The sequence below is a fragment of the Miniopterus natalensis genome, chromosome 2 (assembly GCF_054644295.1).
Source record: "Miniopterus natalensis isolate mMinNat1 chromosome 2, mMinNat1.hap1, whole genome shotgun sequence".
Classification (NCBI taxonomy): domain Eukaryota; kingdom Metazoa; phylum Chordata; class Mammalia; order Chiroptera; family Miniopteridae; genus Miniopterus; species Miniopterus natalensis.
Window position 1 is genome coordinate 127020014 of NC_142082.1, and position 26655 is coordinate 127046668.

At 38.3% G+C, this 26655-nt stretch overlaps 1 protein-coding gene across 1 annotated transcript in view; it reads left to right on the forward strand.

The window, feature by feature from the left end:
• The window catches only part of PTPRR (protein tyrosine phosphatase receptor type R), a 222690-nt gene that overhangs the window by 106431 nt on the left and 89604 nt on the right, over positions 1-26655 (forward strand). The window contains exons 3-5 of the mRNA XM_016198918.2: positions 9949-10062; positions 13120-13275; positions 20085-20195. Coding sequence (XP_016054404.2) covers positions 9949-10062; positions 13120-13275; positions 20085-20195 — 381 coding nt within the window. The remainder of the gene's footprint in view (positions 1-9948; positions 10063-13119; positions 13276-20084; positions 20196-26655) is intronic.

Genomic DNA, 26655 nt, shown 5'->3' on the forward strand with positions numbered 1-26655 from the left:
GAACAGCCTTCCAGGCAGCGGCAGGTGAATGCCAAGGCCACGGGGTAAAAGCGAGCCTGGCTTGAATTAGGAACTGGACGAAGGAGAGAGCAGCTTGAAGGCCGGATATTAGGTGAGGCTCAGAAGTAACAGGAGCCAGATAAAGCAGGGCTTGTGGGCCTATGTGATTGAATTTGCCTTTAAATGTGATAGAAAGTCATTGGAGGATTTTAAGAGAGTAAGAAAGGCTGAACTCTTTGTAATAAAAAATAGGTTTATAAATTAATACAGACACTGAAGAAACTACAAACAGAAGTTTTATGTCACTTTTTGTCTGAAACAGTTAAGAGACAGCATAGCTTGTCTAGGGCATCACAAAGAGTAAGCTGGCAGAACCCAGAGAGAAGTGAAAATAATAATGAAACACACACTACAGAAATCAAAAGCACATTAGAAACAAAGGAAATAGAACAGATTCTGCTGAAAATATATAAGGACAAAAAGCAGGCCTGAGAACATTTCAATTGAATAGATATGCAAACAGTAAGAGAAAATAAGTACATAAAATAAAGTGTTTAGAGAGATAGACAAAGGATATACAATTACATAATTGGTGTCCTTGAAGACGAATCACAAATATTTAGAAAAAAATAATTCAAATGTATAATAGGAGAAAATATTTCTTAAATAAAAAGTCTGGATCTATAGACTTTAAGGGCATTATCACGTTGCAGAAACTATCAACCCCAAGATATGTCCTCGTGAAGTTTCACTTTAAAGATACAGATTTCAATGAGATTACAGGCAAAAAAAAAAAAAAAAAAGCAAGTTATCTGCAAGGCAGACTAACCTCAGGCCAGGGTATTTTTCATAGCAACTTTCAGTGCCAGAAGGCATCGGAATAATAGCAGCAGAATTCAGAGGCAAAAAATGAAAATAAAGATTGAATCAAGAATTCAATATCCAGCTAAGATGCTATTTATTGTGAAAGGCACCTTAAATACATTCTCAAACACCTAAGGAAATATAGCACTCATGAGCCATACTTGAAAAATACTATTTGTTAATGAAATCCAGCTAAATAAGAGATGTGTCAAAATAAAGAATTCAGTAAAGGTGACATCATTCAAAAAAAAAAAGAAAAAAAAAAAAGACTGATCATGAGCATTGAATCCACTTGAACATACAACTAACATTACTGAACTTTAGAAATTATAATTACAGAATACATTCATCAGTATAAATAATGCTAACACAATTTCAATGTCTTAGCGACCTAATATAATAAAAATTTATTTTTAACTCATGTCACTTTTTAGTGAAGAGTGTTGGGCAAGACCTCTGCTTTTCGCAGTGATTTGGGATCCCAGGCATCTTCCTTTGTGTTGCCCTGGTCATTTTCAGTAGAGTCTTAGCACCATCCAGCCTGTAGACAGAGAGAAGAGGGATTGAGGGAGTAGACAAGGCACCCTCCTTTACAGCCTCAACTGAAAATGTCATTTTACTTTCATTTACATTAATCGGTGAGAGATATTATATGGCTCCACCTGGATATAAACAGGCTGAGTTTCCAGGAGGAGACAAAAATTAGACAGAGTTCTGTTACACAGAATATAATGTAAATGTCATAAAACATAACAATATAAAAATAATAATATAATTATTAAATCCAGGAGGTGATGAGGATAATTGGTAGGAAAAGATGTACATTTTCTCATTTTTCATAGCAGAAAGTTAATAAATACTTTCTAAAGTTTATTAATTAAGAAATAAAGGTTTATATGTATTATCATGTAACCCTTAATATTATAAATATAGACACTGGAAGAAAAAATTGTAGAGCAACAAGAACAAAAGACCACGTAACAAAAGACAGAAAAGTAAAGAAGTAAAAACACAAACAAAAAAAGGTAACATCAAGTAAAGTAATACGATGCATTTATATCACTTAAAATAATCATAGTGAATGGGATAAGCTAACCTATTAAGAGTAAGGAATCATTAGATGAGAATCAAAACATGATATTTGACAATAGTACATATTATAAATATAGAAATATATCCCAGATATACTAGTAAGTGGAAAAAGCAAGTTGTGGAACAGTATGTACAGTTTAATCCTATTGTATTTAATAGTAATATGCATGATGTATAATATGTGCATATTATTTGTATACAATATATACATAGGAAATATTTGGAAGGATGCACAAGAAATAGCTGTGCTGTATCTGGGGACTGGAATGAAGGGTTAGGAGAGGACAAGTATACTTTTACTTTTACTATGTCTCTTTCTCTACTTTAATCTTTTTGAAATAAGTATGAAGTTTTTATTACAAAAATTTAAGCAAAAATTAAAATTTAACTGAGAGTGCTGTTGGAGAGCTGAAAGATGCAAGCACAGGAATGGGGGGAGCAGACAGGGAAGGCTGACAAGTGGTCTTTGAGCTGAGTCTCAAAGAAGGAAGAGTGCCGAGCCCGAGGCCTCCAGGGGCACTGACACAATGTGAGAAGATGTGGCATGTTTAGCACGCCTTGGGCACACCCGGAGCACAGTGTTCACGGTGGAAGGGGCTGGGAGGTAGGTAGCATCTTTTGTTGGAAAATGAGGTCCCTCGAAGTATTTGAAGCAGGACTGTGGCTTGACTGGCCAGCATTTTGTGCAGATCATGATGGTGTCCATTTGGGGAATGACTTAGGGACCATTGTCCAGACAAACATGATGGTGGCCTGAACTAAGCTGGTGAAAATATAAGCAAAGAGAAGATGGATTCAACATTCGAGAGATATTGAGGACGGAGAACAGGCAGAACTTGATAATTAATTGGATGTCAGGATGGTGGGGTGAAGAATAAGGAAAAAGTCAAGGGAACATGACTTTCAAATATGGTACTTCATGCTATTATATAAAATACAGGAATTAGAAGTGAGTTTCATTGTGGATGAGGAGAGGGAAATGTAAGTTCAGTTTGGGTGATACCGGGCTTGCAGTATGAGTGGAACTTCCAGGTCAAGGCAAGCAGGTGTAAGACTCTGGAGAAGGCAGGGATGTGAAATATGGAATAAAAATCATTCCTTTGTAAGTAATAGCAGAGGACAATGCAGAGAATGATGAGAAGGGCCAGAGTGATGGTATAAATGCCTTCCATAGGTCAGGGTCTTCTACAAGTTTCAAAGACATAAACAGAGAAACTTTTGCTTTTATTCCTGGAAGTCACTTGCCAATCTCACTGCTGGCCAAAAAGAGGAGGCTCCTTACCAAGAATGGAATTAGAGATTCCAGGTAGCAAAGAGACCACAATAAAGATAACAAGAAGCGGGTGGATTCCTCCTGACAGGTTTTGGCCCTCAAGGAATCTGAGTTATTTTTTCTCTCTTGGGAATTGAGACTGGACTTCTCTCAGGGGCTTTGGAGCCATCTCTTTGGGAAGACAGGTGGCCATTTGGCCTCCCTGCCCCTAATGGAGCCACTGGATGTGGCCTGACTCTTACTGGGGATGACCAGATGACAGTCCAGGCTGCCTAATAAGAGGGAGCTAACACTCAGAAACTTGCCCCATTCCCAGGCAAAAATAATTCAGCCATTCTTTCAAAAGAAATAGCTAAAAGCCAATCACATATTTAGAATTTAAACATGATGCTGGTACCTAAACTCAAGTGCTACATTTTAATTAGTTGCATCAGATTGATTTATTTCTAAGACTGATAGGCTTCAACTTTTTTAGTGGACAGTCTGGTGACCAAAGAAAGTCTTATTGCAAAGTGGCATTTCCTTTGTTGGGGAAAGCAGCAGTGAGGGAAAGAAACTGACTCAGAAACCTCTTAACAAGGCCGAGGCCCAATAAATTTAAATATAGATGGAATTTTAAATCTTTGAAATTTTTATTATGTTGTTTAACTTTTTTTCTGTTTGTTCTTATATTTGTAATATCAATAAAAACACTAATTGTTCTCGGTTAACAACTATTTACATTATTTACGACTGTTAAGTGGCTTAGCATTTGCATTGAGAAAGAGCATTTTAATCTCTTTTGAAATTAAAAAATTTAATCATTTGGGTGTTAAATGATAGAAATAACCGAATGGGTTGAATATTCAGACTATATACCTTTCACTGTTGTTTGGTAACTTGAAAGCAGTAACACTGTTGTTACTGCCATGGAACTGTATGTTCTATCCCAGTTGTTACAACTCCGCATCACAGGATGAGGAGAGCCTTGCGTTTCCAGCACCTAGCTAGATGTCCTCTAACTACAGCAAATCATAGATTTTCATTTTCTCTGAAATAAAATTCTCCTTGTCTAGAATCTTTTGTTGTTTTTTAAAACTGCATTCATGTATAATGTCTGGCACTTAGGCCCTCAAACATATATTTTTCTATTTGTACTATATTTTACCATCACTGTTTTAGTGGGTGTAGTCAGAAATGCATGTACTGTGGAACCAATCGAGCTTCTCACAGGCAGAGAACTGAGGCAAATTATTCAAATGTTTTGATGCAATAAACCAGATGACTGCTGTTTTAAACTAATTATTTCACCTCACTTATTCACATTCATTAGGTAGTCTAAATTTCTGTTTCAAATGCACAGCTTTTACCTTTTTGGACAATTGCCTTTATTTTGTAAATTTTCATCTTGAGTTCCCATTTCACTTCCATTTGCCATTCACTCAGAGGAACTTAGAGTTGGATGCTGTTTCCACAGTTACAAGCCTCAAGATGATAATGGCTCTGGGAATTGAGTTCTCGAATGTGTACACAACCCCCTTGACTCTCAGTTCCCAGCACAGACCATTGGCTCCGAATTTTGCCCGTGGGGATCCGGGACAGTGCCCGCCTGCTCACCCCGTCTTACAAACACTGCTGGGGACCAGAGGTCCGTGGTTCCTCCTCAGGGTGTGTGGCAACTAAGGATCCCATCTTTGCCTTGCGAAGGAAGGGGAGTGAACAATCTCCAATACAGTGTCTCTTGTCTATTGGCAGCTTCCACAGCCTCCCAGAGCTGAAAGTCAGCTGTTGGATAAAAGGAGCTTCTGTTTCTCAGAGCCACTAGGTGGACTGAGTTTTTCTAATTTCTTGGCTTTTCCAGGTGGATACATAAAGCATGCTTAAAATGTAATGTTTTTCTCATCACTGCATTTCCAAATCCTACTTTTCCTTCAGGGTTGAGTTCATCTTATTTTCTGTATTAAATTATGTTGTTAGATATTGAGAACATTTTTAGACTATAGAAAAAGTACAAAAGTACAGAGAATAATATAGCAAACAATTGTCTATCATTAGATAGTATTTATTTAATTTTAGAAAAGTATTACTGATGGTGTAGCTTTTAAAGTAATTTTTCTACCTAATCCCAACATAATTCTTTTTCCCTCTCCCTAGAAGCAAGCTGTACCTTATAGTTGGTCTATTATGTAGAGTTTTTGAATGGTTGTGCCCTTTGCTGGATCTCAGATTTTTTCAAGGAGTCCAGTTCCAGCTCTCTAACATGACCAAGCCTTATGGCCCCTTCCCCCATGAAAGCATGAGAAGATCCTAAGGAATAAGGCATTCTGGGGCGTTGGCTGGGTCCACCATTCCTATGGGTAACCACTAACCCTCTTTTGACTCCCCCAGCTCCCTCTGATTCCTATAACATTGAGCATTAGGTCCAGTTTCCAGTCATTTATTTTATACTAACTTTATGGATAGAAAATGTATTGTTTCCTAATAAGGCTATAAAATATTGAAACAGTATCATTCTCCTTTTACATCGAACTAGGAGAAGGCCCTCTAGTGTAAGTGTTTATACACTAGAGTAGTTTATACTTGTGAGCCAATCTCTTCATTGGAGAAGTATATACATGGAAATGTGCCTCATTTTATAGAATAGATGAAATAGCAGCCATCCAACAGTTATTGATCACCTACTGTGGTCCAGTTTGTTACTTAAACATTAAAAATATAAAGAAATGCAGAAAGATTTATAAATTCATTATTAAAAAAATCAAAAATAGCCTGGCCAGTGTTGCTCAGTGGTTAAGCATTAACCCATGAACCAGGAGGTCACAGATCAATTCCCGGTCAGGGCACACGACCAGGTTGCAGGCTCCATCCCCAATAGGGGGTGTGCAGGAGGCAGCCAATCAATGACTCTCTCTCATTGATGTTTCTATCTCTCTCTCCCTCTTCCTTCCTCTCTCTAAAATCAATAAAAAACTATATTTTTAAAAAATAAAAAATGAACGAGGAGCTATTACAACTGACACCACAAAAATACAAAGGATCACAAGAGACCACTATGAACAATTATATGTCAATAAATTGTACAACCTATAAGAAATTAATAAATTTCTGGAAATATACAATTTACCAAGACTGAATCATGAAGAAATAGAAAATCTGACCAGACTAATTAATAGTAAGGAGATTGAATCAATAATCAAAAACCTCCTAACAAACAAAGTCCAGGATCAGATGGCTTCACTGGTGAACTCTACCAAACATTCAAAAAAAGAGGTAATGCCAATTTTTCTGAAACTCTTCCAAAAAATAGAAGAGTAGGGAACTCTCTCAAACTCACTTTACAAGGCCAGCATTACCCTGATACCAAAACTAGGTAAGGATGTTATAAGAAAAGTATAGGTCAATATTCCTAATGAACATAGGTGCAAAAATCTTCAACAAAATATTAGCAAACTGAATTCAACAATACATTGAAAGGATGTTATACCAACTGTTATACCAGTTGCTCAGTTGGCTGAAGCATCGTCCCATACACCAAAAGCTTGCGGGTTCAATTCCCCATCAGGGCAGATATCTGGGTTGCGGGTTTAATCCCTGCTTGGGGTGCATATGGGAGGCAACTGATCAATGTTTCTCTCTCTCTTACTTTCTCTCCTTTCCTCTTTCTCTAAAAATCAATAGAAACATATCCTCAGGTGAGGATTTAAATAAAAGGATGTTATACCGTGATCAAGTGGGATTTATTACAGAATTGCAAAGATGGCTCAACATCTGCAAATCAGTCAATGTTATATACCACATTAACAAAATTAAGGATGAAAATCGTACGATCCTATCAATAAATGTAGAAAAAGCACTTGACAAAATTCAACATCTATTTATGATAAATACTTAACAAAGAGAGTATAGAGGGAACATACCTCAGCATAGTAAAGATCATATATGACAAGTCCACAGCTAACATTATATTCAATGGTGAAAAGCTGAAAGCTCTTCTAAGATTAGAAACAAGGTTAGGATGCTCACACTCACCACTTTCATTTTTAGTACTGGAAGTCCTAGCCAGGTCAATTAGGCAAGGAGAAAAAAAAAGCATCTAAATTGGAAAGGAAGTAAAACTGTCACTATTTGCAAATGATATATCTAGAAAACCCTAAAGACTCCATCAGAAACTGTTAAAACTAGTAAATTAATTCAGTAATGTTGCAGGATACAAAATCAGTACAAAAAAATCTGTTGCATTTCCACACACTACTAATGAACTACCAGAAAGGAAAATTAAGAAAACAATCCCATTTACAATTTCATCAAAAAGAATAAAATATGAAGGAATAAAATTAACCGAAGAGGTGAAAGACTTAGATACTGAAAACTATAAGACAGTAAGTAAAGAAATTTAAGAAGAAACACACACGAAAATGGAAAGATGTTTTGTGCTCATGGATTGGAAAAATGAATATTATTTAAATGTCCATACTTCCTAAAGCAACCTACAGATACCATGCAGTCTTTATCAAAATTCCAGTGGCATTTTCCACAGAAAAAACAATCCAAAAATATTACATGGAACCACAGAAGACCCTGAACAGCCAAAGCAATGTCGATAAAGAAGAACAAAGCTGGAAGAATCATACTCCCTGATTTCAAATTCTGTTACAAAGCTATAGTAATTAAAACAATATGATACTGGCATAAAAAAAGACACACAGATCAATGTAAAAGAATAGAGAGCCCAGAAATAAATCCACAGATAATTTATGGCAAAGGAGCCAAGAATATACATTGAGGAAAGGACAGTCTCTTCAGTAAACAGTGTTGGGAAAACTGGGCAGCCACATACAAAAGAATGAAGTTGGACCACTATCTTACACCATACACAAAAATTAACTGAAAATGATTAAAGACTAGAACATAAGACCTGAAAGCATAAGACCCCTAGAAGAAAACTTACGCAGTAAACTCCTTGGATAGGCCTTGGGGATGATTTTTTGACTCTGACACCAGAAGTTAAAGCAAAACAAAAACAAAAATAAACAAGTGGGACTACATCAAACCTAAAAGTTTTGTAGAGTGAAGAAAACCATTAACAAAATAAAAAGGCAGCCTACTGAATGGGAGAAACTATCTGCAAATCATCTGATAAGAGGTTAATATCCAAAATTCGAAGAACTCATACAACTCAGTAAAAGAAAAAAATCCAATTTAAAAATGGGCAGAAGATATAAATAGACATTTTTCAAAGATGACCAACAGGTACATGAAAAAATGCTCAACATTATTAATCATCATGGAAAGGCAAATCAAAACCACAATGAGAGATCACCTCACACCTGTTAGAATGGCTGTTATCAAAAGGGCAAGAAATAGCAAGTGTCAGCCAGGATGTGAAGAAAAGGGAACCCTTGAGCACTGTTAGTGGGAAAGGAAATTGGGAGAGCCCCTGTGGAAAACAGTGTGGAGGTTCCTCAAAAAATTAAAAATACAACTACCATATGATCCAGCTATTCCACCTCTGGATATTTATCTGAAGAAAATGAAAAAACTAATTTGAAAAAATATATGCACCCCCATTTCATTGCAGCATTGCTTACAATAGCCAATATATAGAAACAGTCTCAGTGTCCATCAATGGATAAAGACTTAAAGAAATTATGTGTGTGTGTGTATATATATATATTGGAATAAAATTCAGCCCCCAAAAGAATGAAATCTTGCCATTTGCCATTTGCCCCAATGTGGATGGACAGCAAAGGCATTCATTATGCCAGGTGAAATAAGTCAGACGGAGAAAGACAAGACAAATACCAAATGATCTCTCTTTTATGTGAAATCTTTAAAAAGAAAAAAAGCTCATAGATACAGAGAATAGATTGGTGGTTGGCAGAAATGAGGGGTGGAAGATGGAAGAAACTGGTGAGGGGGTAAAAATAAAATATTATCAAATATATATGTATGAAATGCATAAAGATTGGGTTTACCCATCTTAAGCACTATCTCAAATGATCATGATGCATTTTTGAAAGTAGCTAACTAATTGATGGTTTAAATGTAATAATGGCACTCATGACTTAAATTAAAGCTATATTATTAATTTCATAACTTGATTTGTACTTTAGGAGTTTTTAAACATTTAGCTGTCTTTTTCCAAGACAACTTGAAAGTTAAGAGTGCTTACCCAAACAGTTGAATGAGAATTGTTTACCTTAGGCCAAATCATCAGAACCATTGGTTTTGTTACCAGAGTCTGGAAATGCATCATTGCATCTCATTCTTTGCCTTGAGTTGACGTCGGATCACTGTGTAGAGAAGCTGCCAAGTCCAGTGGTGTGGAACTCACACAGCACCCTCCTGTCTGTGGCTGTGTGTGAACACGAATGAAAGCTGTCCTTCAGCTTGGATCACTGAAATATACTTGGCCAAATACTCCATTCTGTCATCTGGACTTGAGATAAAGCTAAATGAACCAACACCCATTTCAGTGACATTCTTTATGAATTAATCATTCATATATCTTATTAATCAATATAACTATCCAAATTGCATTATTATACAATGCACCATCTTTTTAACTAACACCGTTTACACTTTCGCATAAAATATCCCTATAATTTCTCTCTATTAAAAATGCAACAAAGCACACAAGTGTAAATTCATCAAAGTCACAGAAATTATTGTGGTCAGGAGCTGAATATCTTGAACTAAACACTTAACTATAACTTGGATTTCTTTTCTTTTTTTTCCAGACACTGCAAATGGACATCAACAAGTTGAACATCACCTTGCTTCGAATATTCCGCCAGGGGGTGGCGTCAGCTTTAGGACTCTTACCCCAGCAAGTGCACATCAATCGCCTCATTGTAAGATGTCTCCATTCCACATTCCCAGACACAAGCTTTGATCTTCATTGGAGGTCTCAATAATAAAGAACAATAATTAAAAACACCCATGCTGTAGGGCTTTGCCCCTGAGCCAAACCTGGCATACCAGCAGTTTTTGTAAAGGAACTTTTATTGCAATAAGCCCCAGTCATGTGTTTACATACTGTCTATGGCTACTTCATGCTACAGTGACAGAGCTGAATCATTCTAACAGATTGTTTGGCTAAATCGAAGATTAAAATACTTGCTCTCTGGCCCTTTACAGAAAAAGTTTATCAATCCTCTCATAGTTCAAGGACAGTACTCTCGTAGGTATGAATAGAGGGGCCTCTCACCAACCTGACACTACACCCAAAATATTCTTCTGAAAAGTGAAACCTTCTGCATTAGTTAAAGCACTGTCTCCAGACGGTGTCTATGAAAACTCTTTCAGGGATAGTTGTAGGGTGAAGGATACTTAATGCACAGAGTATTTTGATTAATAAATAAAGAAAAAACAACCTTGAGGGCAGTCCAAGTGGAATGCAAGAGTAGATGGTTCTGAAAAGCATAGAGAAAACTTGGGTAGGTATATGGGGTGGGGATGAGGCAAACCCGAAGGATTTTTTGTATAGAGCCCACTTTAGACCCATCTTTCAATCAATCACCCACATCCTTTCTTCCCCGCTTTTCTCAGCGTTTGGGAACCTTGATGTCACCCAACTACTTGCTCCCATCTGCACTTGAAGGCGGGCGTGAGCAAAGGCAGAGAAAGGCGGATTCAAAGCAGATGACTTTCCCTTTGCAAAAAGCTAATTACCTAAGATTCCTGTGAAAAGGGACTTTGGAATCATTTTACAGTTTTAAAATTGTTCTTAATTTCCACTGCAGTGGGAACTCGGCAAGGGCAGTGCTTTCTCCTGGCCTTCAGCCCTGCCTCTCCTGCTCAGGCTCAGCGACCTTCTGAATCAACACCCTCATTTCCAGCCCTGGAGAAGAACTGGCTTTTTATTTTGGTCTAGGGTTTTTGTTTCTTTTCATTGTTATGTGTGTGGAGGGATGAGTTGTTTTCTTCCCCATAATGACTTTATCCTCTAAATCAACTATTTTCTGGAACTAAATAAGCGTTAAAAAGCTAAATTTTAAACTCAGTACCACAGAAGAGGAAATACAGAATTTCCTAATACCCTGAAAGAGGGAAATGGGTTTTATATCCAAAGTATACCTTGGTTAAATGAGAAGATTTAGGTATTATAGATGTCTTATCGCTAGATCTAGATTTTTTTATATATTTAGATTTTATTTCTTTCTTTATTTAGCATAGTAGCTCTTTGCAGGGATAAGAAAAGGGATTTGCCACACCCAGGCAGGGATGCGCATGTCCCTGGAGAATGTTAGTCTCCCCTATACACCTCTGTTTCCAAGTTATTATAATGGGTAGAGTTATGATGATACCGAGGCAGCAGAGCAGGTGATGAAGAGCGTGCACTTTGGAGGCAGACAGAAGCGTAGCTCATTTCCAGCTTGGCCATGTCCCAGCTGTATGACCTCAGGCAAGCTACTTATGTTTCTTCATTTGCAAAATGGAGAAAACTAGAACACCCATGTCCTGGAGGGGTTTTGAGCACTAAATGAGATAACAGATTTTAAGCAAAAAACAAGTGCTCTGTTCCTATTAGGTCGTATTGTTGTTATTAGGTCATAAACTATTTAAATTATTATAAACATGTTTGACATCAGTATTGTGCTATACTCAGTCATTGCCTGCTGTTTCCTGCAAAGACAGAAAATGTGTTTTTTCTGGCTTGCTAGTAGTATTTTATACCTGGCTGAACTTCTGATAAATTGCATTGAAAGAAAATTTTCTAGCATGAGAGAACTCCATATCAAAAAGAAAAGACTAGCAATAATTCCCTCCATAAGTACATGGTGTAACTTGTAAAGAGAATCTATCAGTGGCAATAGTATTTTCATGATGTGTTCATTTTTTACATGTATGTGTCCTGTTGCCATTTATGGTAGGGAAAAAAATCCTCTGTCTCCATTTCAGCTGATGAGGTCATACTAATAGGAAAGTATGTTACTGTACAACACATGCCTTTCTACCCAAGGAGAGACTTTATTTTAGTTATTTATTTTTTAAAATATATCTTTATTGATTTCAGAGAGAGGACAGGAGAGGGAGAGAGAGATAGAAACATCAATGATGAGAGAGTCATTGATCGAGCCCGCAACCCAGGCATGTGCCCCGACTGGGAATCGAACCCCGATCTCCTGGATCCTAGGTCGACGCTCAACCGCTGAGCCACTCTCGGCCAAGCCCAAGGATAGGCTTTAAAAGTGTGACATTTGAGGTGAAGAACAGAATCAGGGAAGTGACTTCAGAACTCATGTAGCTTCACCTTCCTTAGTGATTCCAGCCTTCCATTAATACAAATTGTAAGAAAAGTAAATGGAGTGGCAATGTCTAATAAATGTACTATTGCATCAGGTTTTATTTAATTCATTTGATTTTACAATGCTTCTTTAAACACAATTACTCAGGGAAAATCTGAACAGTATATTTCAAAACAAGTAAAATAGAGACCGACTCAGAGAGCAGGCTGACAGCTCTGGGGGTTGGGGGGAGGCAAGGGGCATGGAGGGATTGAAAAACAAAGGGGAAAAAAGGAAGAACTCATAGACAGGAACAACGGTGTGGTGATTGGCGGGGGGAAGAGGGGACTGAAGTTGGAAGAGGGTATAGGGGAGAAAAATAGTGAAGGAAAATTTTTTTTTTTTAATTACAATATGCAATGGAAAATAAACCAGCATCCAATGAAATATACAGTTACAAATCTTGAGGTGTCAATTACTTGAAGGAAGGCCATTTGAAGACTTCAGGCTCTAGGCTGGTATTATTAAGTATACCAAAGAATAAACTAATAAGTGTAATCTCCAAGATGCCTTTTATGACTCTAGGGTTCTGATTTTCTAGAGGAAGGTAAAAAAAAAAAAAAAATTCCCAAAGTTGTTGAAAATGTCTATTAACCTATACAAACAACCTGATTTTACTAGGGAAAGAAGAACAGCGTGGAACTCTTCGTGTCTCCCATAAACCGAAAAGGAGGAATTGCTGATGCCCTGCCATCTGAGGAAGTGCTGCGTTCACTTAATACCAATGTTTTGCATCAGAGTTTATCCCAATTTGGAGTTACAGACATCTCCCCTGAGGTATGTTGCTGCACAGAAGATTTCACCTAAAAATTTGCACAGTTAGCATGGCGTGGTAACCCAACCTCAAGGGGCTCTGATATTAATGCTATTTATTGTATGTTATTTGAAAAGAAAAATCTCCCCAAGAGTCAGAATTCTCTGATCTTCACCCATATATGTTATTCCTTAAGGAAATTCATTTTCACATCAGTTTCCATTTTTGACACTTTCTTCTCCAAATTTTTATGACCTTGTAATTTATTTTGATTTACTCAGTACATTGTCTAGAAGGAAGGCCATTTAGGTATCTTTGCCAATTGGTTATTTCAAACTGAAATGTCCAAAAAACACACTCAAATCTTTCTTATTCAACAAGTGCACCTCTCCTTACCACTTTCATTGGCCAAATAGTCACCAGATAGTCACCTTTTTTCACAACCTTGAAATTAATTTGAGATGTGATTTTTCTCTTCTGAGGATCCCAATCTTAAGCATATGGATATTTTCTTCATGGTGTTTTCCAAATTTGATGCTGTTTAAATTTCCCCTACCAACCCTACCATTCTCACTCCTGGATGAATTCTATCCCTTTTCTACTCTTCCTATTCCACCCTGCTCTAAGAAACCTGCTAGAATGATCATTCTCTTAAACATATATAATTAAATTCACAGAATCACAGAATTCAACCTTGAAGGAACGTGTGGGAACATTTTATAGGTACAGAAGTAAGACTCATAGAAATTAAGTGAAGTCATCAAGGTGACAAAGCACGTGAGGTATAAAGCAATGTTTAAAATCTAGACATCTTGATTTTTAACCTGTTCCACTTTTCAGTAAAGCTTATTGCCTCTCATTTCAACAAATACCCCAGGTGTAGCATTAAAAGCTTTGGTACAAGACTGTGTTTGAAACCCAAAGCCACTTAAGGTGTGTGTGTGACCTTGGGCAGGTGATTTCATTTCTGCGAGGTTAAGTCTTTATGTGGTGTCAGCGTCTCTGAGGCTCAGTTTCTTCGTATCCAAAATGGGTATAGTAGGGGGGGAAAAGGGTATAGTCCTTATTTTATAGAGTTGAAATGAGAATTAATTTTTTAAATGTTTGTGGAAATCCTTATATACAGTTGGCACTGAACAAATATTTGAATGCAGGATTGATTGGCAGAATGAAAATGTCTGTCATCATTGAATTGTGACTGGAACAACAATCTCCAACTGGTCTTTCCGCATTTAGCATCGCTGTGATCCCTGCCCTCCACACACACACACACACACACACACACACACAGAGTATATTTTCTCTCTTGGCACCAGAGTAATCTTTCTAAAGTAAATCTGGCCATGCCCTCTTAATATCATGATTCTTCTTTGGCCTCCTCAATGCTACAGAATCAAACATACATGTCTAGCTACGGTATGTGATCCTTTGTGTGCTAGGCTTTAAAATTGTTGAACAACCCTCTCCCAGTTTCTGCTTCAGCAATTCCAGACTTAAGAGGCACCGTGACACCCCATACTTCCCTCCTCGCTTTTGTGTACGTTGATCCTTCTACACCCCCCACGGTTCCCTCTCGGCGGGCCGTACAGCAGAGCCTTGCCTCCTGCCTCCGCCGCGAGTGCTCACTGGTTTGCGTTCTCACCGAGCCCCGTATCAAAGCCCCTTGTGCTCGGTCGGCCTTCAAGGCCCTCTCGACACTGCAGGTTCCTCGAGAGGCAGGCCGTGCATTTCACCTGTGTCCTCGGTGCCTTCATTCAGCGCCTGGTATTCCCTAGGCACACAGATAGCCAAACACTGTGCTGGTGGTATCCAGAGTCAGAAAAATAAACTCATAAACAAATAAACTGATTGTTCCTTTCGGTACGTTTAGGTTCTAACAGGGCAGGAAGGGCACGAGCTGATCAGGAGAACGCAGGGGTACGGCGCTGCTGCTGTACTGTCCTCGGGAGCTCTGAGGACAAAGAGGCCGCCTCGTGGTTCAGCGAGACCAGAGGGAAAGAACATGAGCCGGGACACCCACTCCCCTCGCAGCCCTCCCCCCTGCGGCCCTGGAGGGGCTTCCCTTTGTACATAGAACCAAACCCGTTCCTTAGTCCAGGTCCTTCACAGACCGGCTTGTGCCCATTTTGCTCAGGACAGTTCTTTAAGATTTTAAAAGACCACTGGGTTCATGTATTTTGCTTCCTGTGGGCTTCCAGTGACTTATATAAGTATTCTTCCCTGTTGCTTTATTCTGAGTTTAAATGCCATTCTTAATTCTTCAGGAATTTGGCAGCTTAGTGAGTCATCCAGATTTGTGAACCAAGAGAAGCTCACCATACCAAAAAAACTAATTAAAATCAAGTCTGCATCTGGGGGGTCCTCCAACACCCCAGCTCAGTGAAGGGGAAGCTCAGCCCGACTGCCTGTCACGGAACTGTTAGTAGCCCCCAAGACCACAGGTCTGTGCTTTAATAATCAAAGTGCATTTGATGGTCAGAATTTCATATTTTCTTATGAAATTGTGGGAATCTAGAAATCCAGGAAATCTAGACCCTAGGAAATATTGTGCTACAGGAGGCTAGAAAGTCTCTTAATTGGCTATAAGGAGCATTTCATCAAGGACGGGTGAATTGATGGAGTCTTTTGTTCAGGCGTTTTTAAAAGGGGCCCAGCATTACCTTCTGACCTGAAGCTCTGAATGCAGAAAGGAGCAAGTGCCCCTGGTTTGGGGAGCTGGGGGGAAGCGCTTGAGACAGGAACAGCCCAAAGGGGTGCTGCAGGTCGTAGTTCAGGCTGTGAGTTTCCCCACTTTACTCATCTCTGTGGTTAGCGTGATGACAGCTTACACCTCAGCCCATTCCTTCGCGTTTTTATCTTAAAATTACAGCTTTGTTATGGGAGCAGGTTTATTAAAAGAAAAAAATGAATATTGTTATTTTGGTTTTTCATCCTTTACGTGAATTACAGAACATTGTGAATCAGGTCTCAAAGTATCTATTCCCAAACTTACATTAAGGACTTTCAGGGAAGGATGTGTTTTCGTTGTTGCCATGTCTTTATTTGCTTGATTTTTTTTTTTTAAATCAGAAATAACTCTTGGGAAAGAAAGAAAAATACCAACTAGAGAATTACTTCTGTTATTGTCTGTTTTCATTTTGAAGCTACGGTTTCTGGGAATGAAAAGACGTTTAAAAAAATATTTTTATATGATACCTAGAACATTGTAGGCACACAAATATTATGTTATTATAAGATGTTCACAAAGATAAAACTAGACTTCTTGTCTAATTAAGTCAGATCTTGGGGAAATAAAATTAAATTAATTATTTGCGTTTTCATTTTTAAATGTTTTTATAAAATTAAACTCTATTGAAACAATTAGTTCCACATTCACGCTAAAAATGGTTTAGGATTTGGCTGTTTTTGTTCAGTTGCAAATTATTCCCGTTTTACAGGTCTTCTATTGCAAAGGAGGAAGTTACCTTCTTTAAATAACAAGCCAGTACGTCAGCTGATACTTCTATGGAATATTTACAAAGAGAAAAAAATCATACCAAATAAATATAAACCTTAATCTGGGAGTTTGGTAATTGTTCCCTCAAACTAGGAACATTAGCCAGCAGTCTAAAGAATTCTAGCCCCAGACAGACTGTGCTGAGGAGGAATATGCTGTTAGCGCAGGTCGGATCGCTGGGCCCTAGCTGTTCACCCCGTGCATTGCACAGTGTACAGTGGTGCTCATCTGACAAAACCATGGTGTCGTAGGCTGCGTCTCGTTTATCTGCCTGATCAATCAATTAGCCAAATAATTTATATTTCTACTTCATTTTTTTTTTTTTTAATATATCTTCATTGATTTCAGAGAGACAAAGGGAGAGGGAGAGAGAGAGAGAAACATCAGTGATGAGAGAGTCATGGATCGGCTGCCTCCTGCACACCCCCAACTGGGGATGGAGCCCGCAACCCGGGCATGTGCCCTGACCGGGAATGGAACCCCGATCTCCTGGATCCTAGGTCAATGCTCAACCGCTGAGCCACGCCCGGCCGGGCTTCATTCTTATTCTGTGTGCTTCATCTCTCTTAAAGAGATATATCTCCTAAAGCCTCTATATTGTTCTCTCTTAGCATTTGGAAATCTCTCTAACAATCTGGGATCGGAATTGATTTAAAAGATTATGACAAGAAAACGATAGGGCCTCAAATTATTAAAAAAGATATAGAGAAGCCATTCTTATTGATACAGTGAGACAGGAAACTGCCCAAATTTTAAATCATAAAACGAAACAAAACAGAACCCAACAACTTTCACTGCAACAAAGTTAAAGGGCAAATGTTATTAGAATATTTGAAATAAGATGGAAAGATGATACAGCGGCGCTGGCTTGACCCGGCCATGGAGTCTCTGAATTATTGTGCCCTGACAAAGTATAAAAGGCATCACTTTAATGTTATGCGAAGGTTAGATGGGAGAGTCCTGTGAATTATGCTCTTTTGATTTGTGGAACCTTAACTACAAACTTTTCCATTTATTACCCTACCCTTATCAAGTCTTTTAGATCTCTGTACAAATATAGTAGTGCTCAGTAGAAATAGCATGACTCAGAAGGAAATCTATTTACCAAGAAAGTGCAGTGACTAAGCTCTGGGAGTACAAAACGTGTGTCTTTCTAACTGGGGGTGGGAGAGTGGGGGGTGGGAGGTTAATTCTTCCATCACTGCTTCGGTTAAAAAGAAACAAAACAGATTTGTCTTAAACAGAAAGGAACATGTTGATATTCCAGGAGGTGTGTAACTACAACAGGAAAAAAAGAAATGAACCAGATCAGGTTAGGAACACAACATCTCTTTCCACCCACCTAACCACCCCGTTTTATCCAAATTTTACATTAACTAAAGTTCAGATCCTCATACTTACATTTGACAAGTTTATGCTGCCTACTTGAAGGCTTCACTTGTTTGCTTTTATCGCAAGCAATAGATGATATTTAGTTGCCTGCAAAAAATTCATTTACATCCTTAGATTTCTTCAAGAGTTTTCTTTTTTTATTAGTTGCCAGCTATGTTTATGGACACATTGGAATAAAATTGATCTGGATGAGGTCACAGCGTAAAAGAGAAGTTGTCACTTGAACCCAAGATTTCCCTTCCAGAAAGATACTTGGTTTCCAGTCATTTCATCAAGGAAGTCTTTTTCAGATTCGCCGACCGCTTAACATTCACATATTTTAAAAATATATCTCAAAATCATTTCTTATATCTATGAATTTGTCTGTGTCTTAGAAAGTAGGCAAGATAATGTAGTGAGCACATCAATGTTTTACAAGCAAAGAAAATGGAAACTCAACAATTTCAAGCAGTAAAAGACTACTTCAAATTGTTTTTAATCACAATTTAACTCGTTTAATTTAACACACCCTCTCTGTTCTGCCTTACTCAACTCCCCGCCAAGACTCACTTGAGTTCCAGGATAGAAGTTTTCATAAAATGTTTTTCAAGGCAAACACTTCTTTTTGTCTAATTTACAAATGGTGAATGTATTCTATTATTTTTTAAAGGCTCGAAAAATAATTAGCAATGATTTCTAAGTTCAGATACAAGGTCAGGTTTTATTCAAGGCTTTCTTTCTTTTTTTTTTTTTTTTCCAACAACTGTTATTTATTTCTCATGATTCTGTGGGTTGATTGGGATCAGCTAGCTTGTTCTTCTGTTCCAGTACAGGCTGAAGTCACCCCAGTGGTTACATTAAGCTGGGGACTCATTTGCCGCTGAAATGTCCAAGATGACCTCTCATTTTCTAGGGCCTTTCTCCATGTGACTTTTCAGCATTCAGTATCTTGTTAAGACTTACTTAAACATTGGAGACAGTATCCCAGGACAGACATAACTCTCACAAAGGGGAAAAAGGCAGCCTTCAACAAAGTGTAAACATTTCACTTGATTTAGCATTTATGTTTTTCCTAATTGTGGACCATTTGGTTTCTAGTTAAAGTTTCTTTAACTACACATGTATAAATTTCACTAACTCCTAAAACTAATTGCATTTCAAGACTTGATTTAGTAGCTATGCTTTTTTTCTTAAAGAATAGGTGAAATAAAATTAAGACACTCATTCACAGTCTATTCATGCTTCTTTACCCTTCCACCCCCAAAGTAGTAAACAACACCAAAAAAATAAGTCTAAATAAAACTAAAAGTATTTATTTCACCTTTATTACTAAATAATTCCGGACTTCTTGATGTTCCCTGATGCTTAAATAAAATACAATATTCTAACAATTTATGTAGGTGAGGTGATACTTTAATCAGATTTTAACAAATAGGAGTGCATGAAAAAAAATAAAAAGATTCGATAAAAGAGAAAAAGAAAGAAGGAAATGATCCTGACGTTGTTGCTCTGCTTATTAATGCATCATGAGGTTTTGTTTGCACCTGTTTTGCTTTTGCTGAGAAGTTAAGAGCTGCATGACAGGGTGTTGCTGTGGTGGGAGGGGACTTCACACAGAGGGAAGAAGTCTTCAAAAACAGTTTCCTCAACACAGAAAAGAACAGAACTCTCTTACCTACGAACCAGGTCGTTTCCAAGAGAGACTGTAAGGGGCAGGTAGGGAGCCTTGGACCCCGTCTGCCAGGCGGGGCGTGCTCGCTCCCGGACAGGAGACGAGATAATGTGCGTGTAGGTGCCGCAGTGCCTCGGCTCAGATGGGTCTGGGGAGCAGCGCCGGCAGCAGGGAATGTAGGTGTGTTCACTACGCTGAATGGAGCAGAGCTAAAAATATGTTCAGTGTCTGATAAGAACGCCAGTCTCCTCCAGCTCTCATCTAACGTCGGACTTTCTGTTTTGCTTTTAAAGGAAAATGTTTTACGAGGGCAGCGTGAAGCCGACAAGATCTGGAGCAAAGAAGGATTCTATGCCGTTGTCATCTTTCTCAGCATCTTTGTGATTATAGTAACGTGTTTGATGGTAAGTTTGCTCCTTTATGTATTTTGCCCTTCCCCCAGCCCACTGCTTAATATTATTGGATGCGTTTGCCGTTCACGTGAATGCTGAAAAGCCACGGAACAGAAGCAAGACTATGACTGTGATCCTGCTGAGTTGGGGGTGTCGTACCTGCCGAGGAGTGATAGCTAAAGGAAGGCCGACGCGACCGTGGGCTCCGACCTGCGGAATGGGGCAGGCGTTGCACTAGGTTTTTAGTGACTTGATCAGCCCTGAGCATGAGGCTTTAGAAAGGGGTTCCCTGAGACCCCTAAAGCCCTCAGAGTCATTCAGGTCCCACGGGCACACTTGGGGCTTACTTTATTTCTTCATTTATATCATTTTTATGGAACTCAGGAACATTTTTTAAAAGAAATATGTCATAGGGGCAAGCTTACTCCTTAAAAAGGATTGATTTACTTATTTTTAAAGGGCCCTGAAAGCATTGTATAAAATTCCAGGCATGAAAAGGAAATGATTATAGACTCGAGGGCTGCCCAATTCACTACCAGCTAATTCTTTTAGGTGAATGAATACTATAAAAGTATAACTGCAAATAGCTTTGTAAATTACAAGTTATAAATGTAAAGCCTTTAAAAGTATATTTCTAATTTTTTAAAAAGTAGAACCCAAACTAAACCTAAACTCACTAAACTAGGCAGTGTTCTTTGGTATTGAATGAGTTAACAGTTACTTTTCAAATATAAACAGATTATCTTCTTTTGAAAATTCTGTGCCTTAAAATATTTGAAGTTTACAAATGGGTTTTAATAACATTTTCTTGTGTATTTCATTCTGTTTAATTTTGCACATTTTAAAAAACAGTGCTTCCTTAGTTTTCAAATGCCCCAAAAGACATCCTGCTATTTATTCTTTCTACAATCAACAGTGTTGCTAGTGTTTTACTGGATTTTGTTTGTTCATTTGTGCTCCCCACGCTGGGAAGGGGTTTATGTTAGAAAGATTAGGGCTATTTGAAAAGGCAGAGGCTGAGTAGGTCAAAACATGAAGGATATAAAATAATTAAGGCCTCAAATAGGGCGATGATAAACATATTTCCTTGACTCTAAATATAGGAAGTAGTAAGAACAGTCTAAAACTTCCATCCTAATAAATTCAGAGGCATCTCCTATGGGGCAGGCATTAAAGAAGAAGATTTCTAAAAATCATGACACAATAAACAAAAAAATCACTTAAGAATTGAGAAAATTGATTTTTATATATTAAATTGTAGAGGTTAAAGGAAAAGAATTTTAACAAGAGAACGTTGGAGGTTATGGAAATGGTGGCAGAGACCTCTGGGCATTTTTTAGTGTTTTCCAGGGTGTGGTTTCTTGAAACGGTTAATTGCACTATAAAATATCTGGCTCTTCATTTTCCTAACACAGGAAACCTCCAGTGCTGTTCTGTCTCTTGTCAGTCACGTTAGGGTGTTTTTCTGCTTCACAGATGTAAAAGGAAGTGAGGACAGGAATATAGAAAGGGGTGAAGAGCAATAAAAATTGAAATTGTTCGGGGGGGAATGGTAAGATTCAGAAGAGCAAAGGCAAGGTTAAAGGGAGGAAGGTGGGGAAGCAGGTTCATGAGCGGCCTGGGAGCGCCCGAGGGTGGGGGAGGCAGGGCAGAGCTTGCTGTTGGCATCGGAGAAATGCATGGATGTCCTTTCTCCGTTGCTGGTGGGAGTGGGGTCCTTCAGATATCTCGAGAAAAGGAGTTTCCTGAGACTCTCACAGGAGGGTGAGTGATTTTTATTTGTTCTCAGGTGTGACCGTCAGACAGGTGCCTCCCCTAAGTCACCGAGACCTTACTGGGCACGAGGCTACTCTGCAGCTTCCCGGCAAAGCTGCGCAAATGAATCCCTGTGATATTTGGCCTTCCCCCTCTCCTTTCCAGTTATTCATTACTAGGTTAGTTATGACGGTGTCACTATTAACATGTAACACATGCTCCGGGTTCTGCATTTCCAACCCAGGGAGCACCCGTAAGTGTAAAAGGACTGGGTATATATCCCTACATGAGATGTTGGTCTCAGGTGGCAAAAGGTCCCAGAGCAGCCACACCCCCAACCACTTGGGGCTGGAAAACAATTCTTCTTTTCCCAGTATCTGCAAAGCACTAATGTAAAAGTCAGAAACCCAGATAAATCTGCTCCAAAGTTACTAGAGCAATTCAAGAAAAGAGTATTTCAAGGGTGTAGGTGGTTGCACTCTATTGGGTTGGTGAGTAGGTTCAGCCATTCATTCAATCCACAGATCCCAACAGGGGATCCACTGAGGGCCTCTCGTAGGCACTGTGGGAAAAGGAGAGGGCGAGACAGATAAGGTCCCTGTTTTCATAAGGCCTCTGCTCTAGAGGGGCTATGGTTAATAATTGATATTTTAAAAAATCAAACAGTGAACATATTGTACGAGTCCAGGTATATGACATTCTGGAAAAAGCAAACCTATAGAGACAATAAAAAGATCAGTGGCTGCCAGAGGTTGGGTGGGATGGGGTGAATAGGTGAAGCAGAGTTTTAGGACAGTGAAACTATTCTGTATGATACTATAATGGTGAACACAAGGAAAGGCAAAAGTAGGTTTACTCACCTACTTTGTGAGTACACGAGTTTATCCTTGTATTATTTATTTATTTATTTATTGTATTATTTATTAAGTTATTTATTATTAACCTACTTTTGCCACCCCCATCCCCTGTATATGACATTATAGATTTGTTGTACATAGAATGTACAACACTCCGAGTTACCCTAATATAGAATATAGACTTCAGCTAATTCTATCAGTATTGGCTCAGCAATTATAACAAATGTACCACACTCATGTAAGATGTTAATAATAGGGGAAATTGTTTAGGGAGGTAAGGGAGAAGGGGTAAAGGGAACTCTGTGCTCTCTGCTGAATTTTTCTGTAAACCTAAAACAGCTCTTAAAAAATGAAGTGTATAGCCCGGCAGGGCGTGGCTCAGCGGTTGAGCATCAACCTAGGATCCAGGAGGTCACGGTTCGATTCCCGGTCAGGGCACATGCCCGAGTTGCGGGCTCGATCCCCAGTCAGGGGCATGCGGGAGGCAGCTGATCAGTGACTCTCTCATCATTGATGTTTCTGTCTCTCTCTCCCTCTCCCTTCCTCTCTCTAAAATCAATAAAGATATATATATATGTATTTTTTTTTTTTAATGAATTTTTTAAAAAACTCAGAGTGTTAAGTGCCATGAAGAGATAACAATAGTGAGTGGGGAGCACAGCAATCTGAGACATCTGAGACAGGAAAATGTGGGGAAAGGGCCCCGCAGGCAGAGCATAGGTGGGAACAGCTGAGGTGGGGATAAGCTTGGCCTCCCTGGATTCAAGAAGGAAGCTGAGTGCTTTAAGCGGAGCTTTAACGTGTGTGTGTTTGAAAGATCACGTTCTCTGCTGGTGCAGAGTGTTGGGGACAGGGCATGGGTGAAGTGTGGGAACAGGAGGATTCTGGAGGCTACTATATTAGCCTGATGAGAAAGATGATAGCGACTCAGAGTAGGGGAGGGGTGGAGATGGAGAGAAGTAAAGGACTGGGATTTATTTGTAGGTGGAACTCACAGGACTTGCTGTGTACTGATTCTGGGGGGGAAGGAAAGAAAAAAATTAAGGATGACTCCTGGGTTATTTGGCTGACTACCTGGGTGGCGATGCTCCCACCTCCTGGGAGAGGCACACATTGGAGGCAGGGAGTAGTGAGAGAAGCAATACTACTGAACTGTATTCCAATAGTTCTTGAATTAATGAAAGAAAGCAGTAATATGATATATTTCAAATGCTGTCTTTGATTTTAATACAAAAGGGTCGCTTAAAAAACTAACAGGGGAATGAACCATCAGTATATAGAAAGGAGTTAATATTGATAGAAAAATAAAAACTTCCTAATAGGATTAAGATGAAGTTAAAATCTTAGCCACTAACAAGTCAACAGTTCACATTTAGGGGCATGTTAAATGTGATTCTCTAAAATAAACTTAGCGTTGTCAGTGTTCCAATGTTTTTGATAATGATCTTGATTTAAAGTTAAGTTTCTCACTTAGATCTTGCAGTAATAGTTATACTATCACTTTTGTGATTACTAAATACATATATTCCAATTCTGTTTCTCATCATTTTGTTGATTCCATGGCAAAATGAAAGATATAACTCAGAATTTTTCCGAGGGCATTAATTATATTTATGAAACATCAAATACCATTATTTGCACCCAGCCTTCCTACATACCTTAGAAATGAAAAGCATGTGGTTTTTTTGTGAAATTATATAGGTAAATTGCTGTAATGGAGGATTCCGTATGCTGTGTAACAATAACATAAGGCTTGGCAAAACTTTTGAAATGCGGCATATTGTTTACTTTTCTTAAAATAAAATAAAAAGTGTATGTTGCCAGGCATAAAATTAGATACGCATGACATTTCAAATGTGTGACTTATTTAGCACCTCTCAAATGTGAATGTACGGTGGGTGGAGGGACAAGGAGACAAATACAATTTTCCAAGAAAAAAATGTGTGGGCAACTTCCAATCCATTCAGAATTAGTTCTTAAGCTTGAATAAATAATAGAAAGAATAGCATTTGTCATCTAATTGAGACCTTCAAATGTCCTCAGAGGTTTAGTAATAAGTACAGAGGTATTTATGAAATGTAGGTAGAGATATCTACAGGCCAGATTGCTCCTGGAAAGCACAGAAAAACACAGAAAAGCAGCTGTTTGGGTCAGTAAAAGCTCTGGCATATTAGACCCAGAGAAGAGCCATTCCTGCATCATACAAAGAGCTTCTCTAGTCATGACCTTGTCAGGTGAGGCAGGAAATCCTAGATCAGACCACCTGCTACTGGCTGAGCATCTCTCAGTAAATAAATGTCAAAGGTGGACATAAATTGCCACTCTTTTCTAACTTGTTATGTGTAATCCTTAGAGATTGAAGGAAATGGGATTAGACCCCTACCTGAAATTATTTGGTTCAGAACCATTTTTCAAAGTAAGTATATGTCTCAAATTAATTTTCAATTTTTTTCTGTATTAATAAAAGTCATTGCCCGGCCGGGCGTGGCTCAGCGGTTGAGCGTCGACCTAGGATCCAGGCGATCAGGGTTCGATTCCCGGTCAGGGCACATGCCCGGGTTGCGGGCTCGATCAATGACTCTCTCATCATTGATGTTTCTCTCTCTCTCTCTCCCTCTCCTTTCCTCTCTCTGAAATCAATAAAGATATATTTAAAAAAAAATAAAAAAATAAAAAAAATAGAAGTCATTTAGGTAAGAATATAATCCCCTTACTAAGAAGAAAAATACTATAACAGTAATAATTTGTTTCTCCATGTATTGCATACTTACTCATACTAAATTTACTGCCTGGTATTAAACATTTAATGTATTTTTATATCACTTTATTGAGGTATGATTAACACATAAAAAGCTATACATGTTTAATGTTTACAACTTGATAAGTTTGGAGGTAAGTATACACCCATGAAAACATCATCACAATCTATGCCATAAACATCTCTCTGACCTACAAAGTTTCCTCCCACTCTCTTTATTATTATTATTTTGTGCTGTAATAAGAGCACAACGTAAGATCTACCCTCTTAGCAAATCTTTATATAAAACAGTATTGTTAACGTCAGGTTTTATGCATAAACACTTAATGTATATTAGTTTCCTATTTTACTGATGAGGAAACCATGGTTCAGAGAAGATAAGTGATTTGGCAAAGAACAAACAATGTGAGGGTGTAAGTATGGGGGTGTCTGAGGAGAGGCATTGGGATTCAAGTCCAAGTCTATCTGCATTAAAGATTTAAACTCTTTACCATGATTCCATCGATAACGTTGTCAAACTGAGGTTTCTTTTAGTTCTGTCGCTCTGTCTTGTGGACATCTGTTTCTGGCCACAAAGGGTTCTAGTAATAGCACTAGAATGCCTGTAATCAGAGCCATTCGGCCCAGGTGGAACTGATAAATGTGTACTGCACCATACCTGCTGTGGACACACTCGAGTTTTGAACTTAGTATCTTGTACTGGGCACATCTGTTTCTTCCATGAGTTTCCAGTGGACTGAATTCAGTGCCTTCTTTGTATCCACTATATCTTGTTTCTGGAAAAATGTAGGGATTAATTCATGTTTGTTCAATTGAGTTAAATAAATGAATGAGCTGTTTCAGAACTAACTGTAAAATACTACAAAGAACAAATACATGCTATGGACTGTTGGTACCTGCTTATGAGATTTTTTAAATAAAAATGATAAGCTACAAAAGAGCTTTATAGGATTTTTTTTTTTTTTAGCTTCCTCTCATGTCAGTGTTCCTCTGGCTTTCTTTTTCTTGCTATTATTATTATTTTTCTCTTGCTATAGTTTAAATTTTATTCCTTTCTATTTTTCTTTTTTCGAATAATGAAAACATTCAATTGCATCCCAAG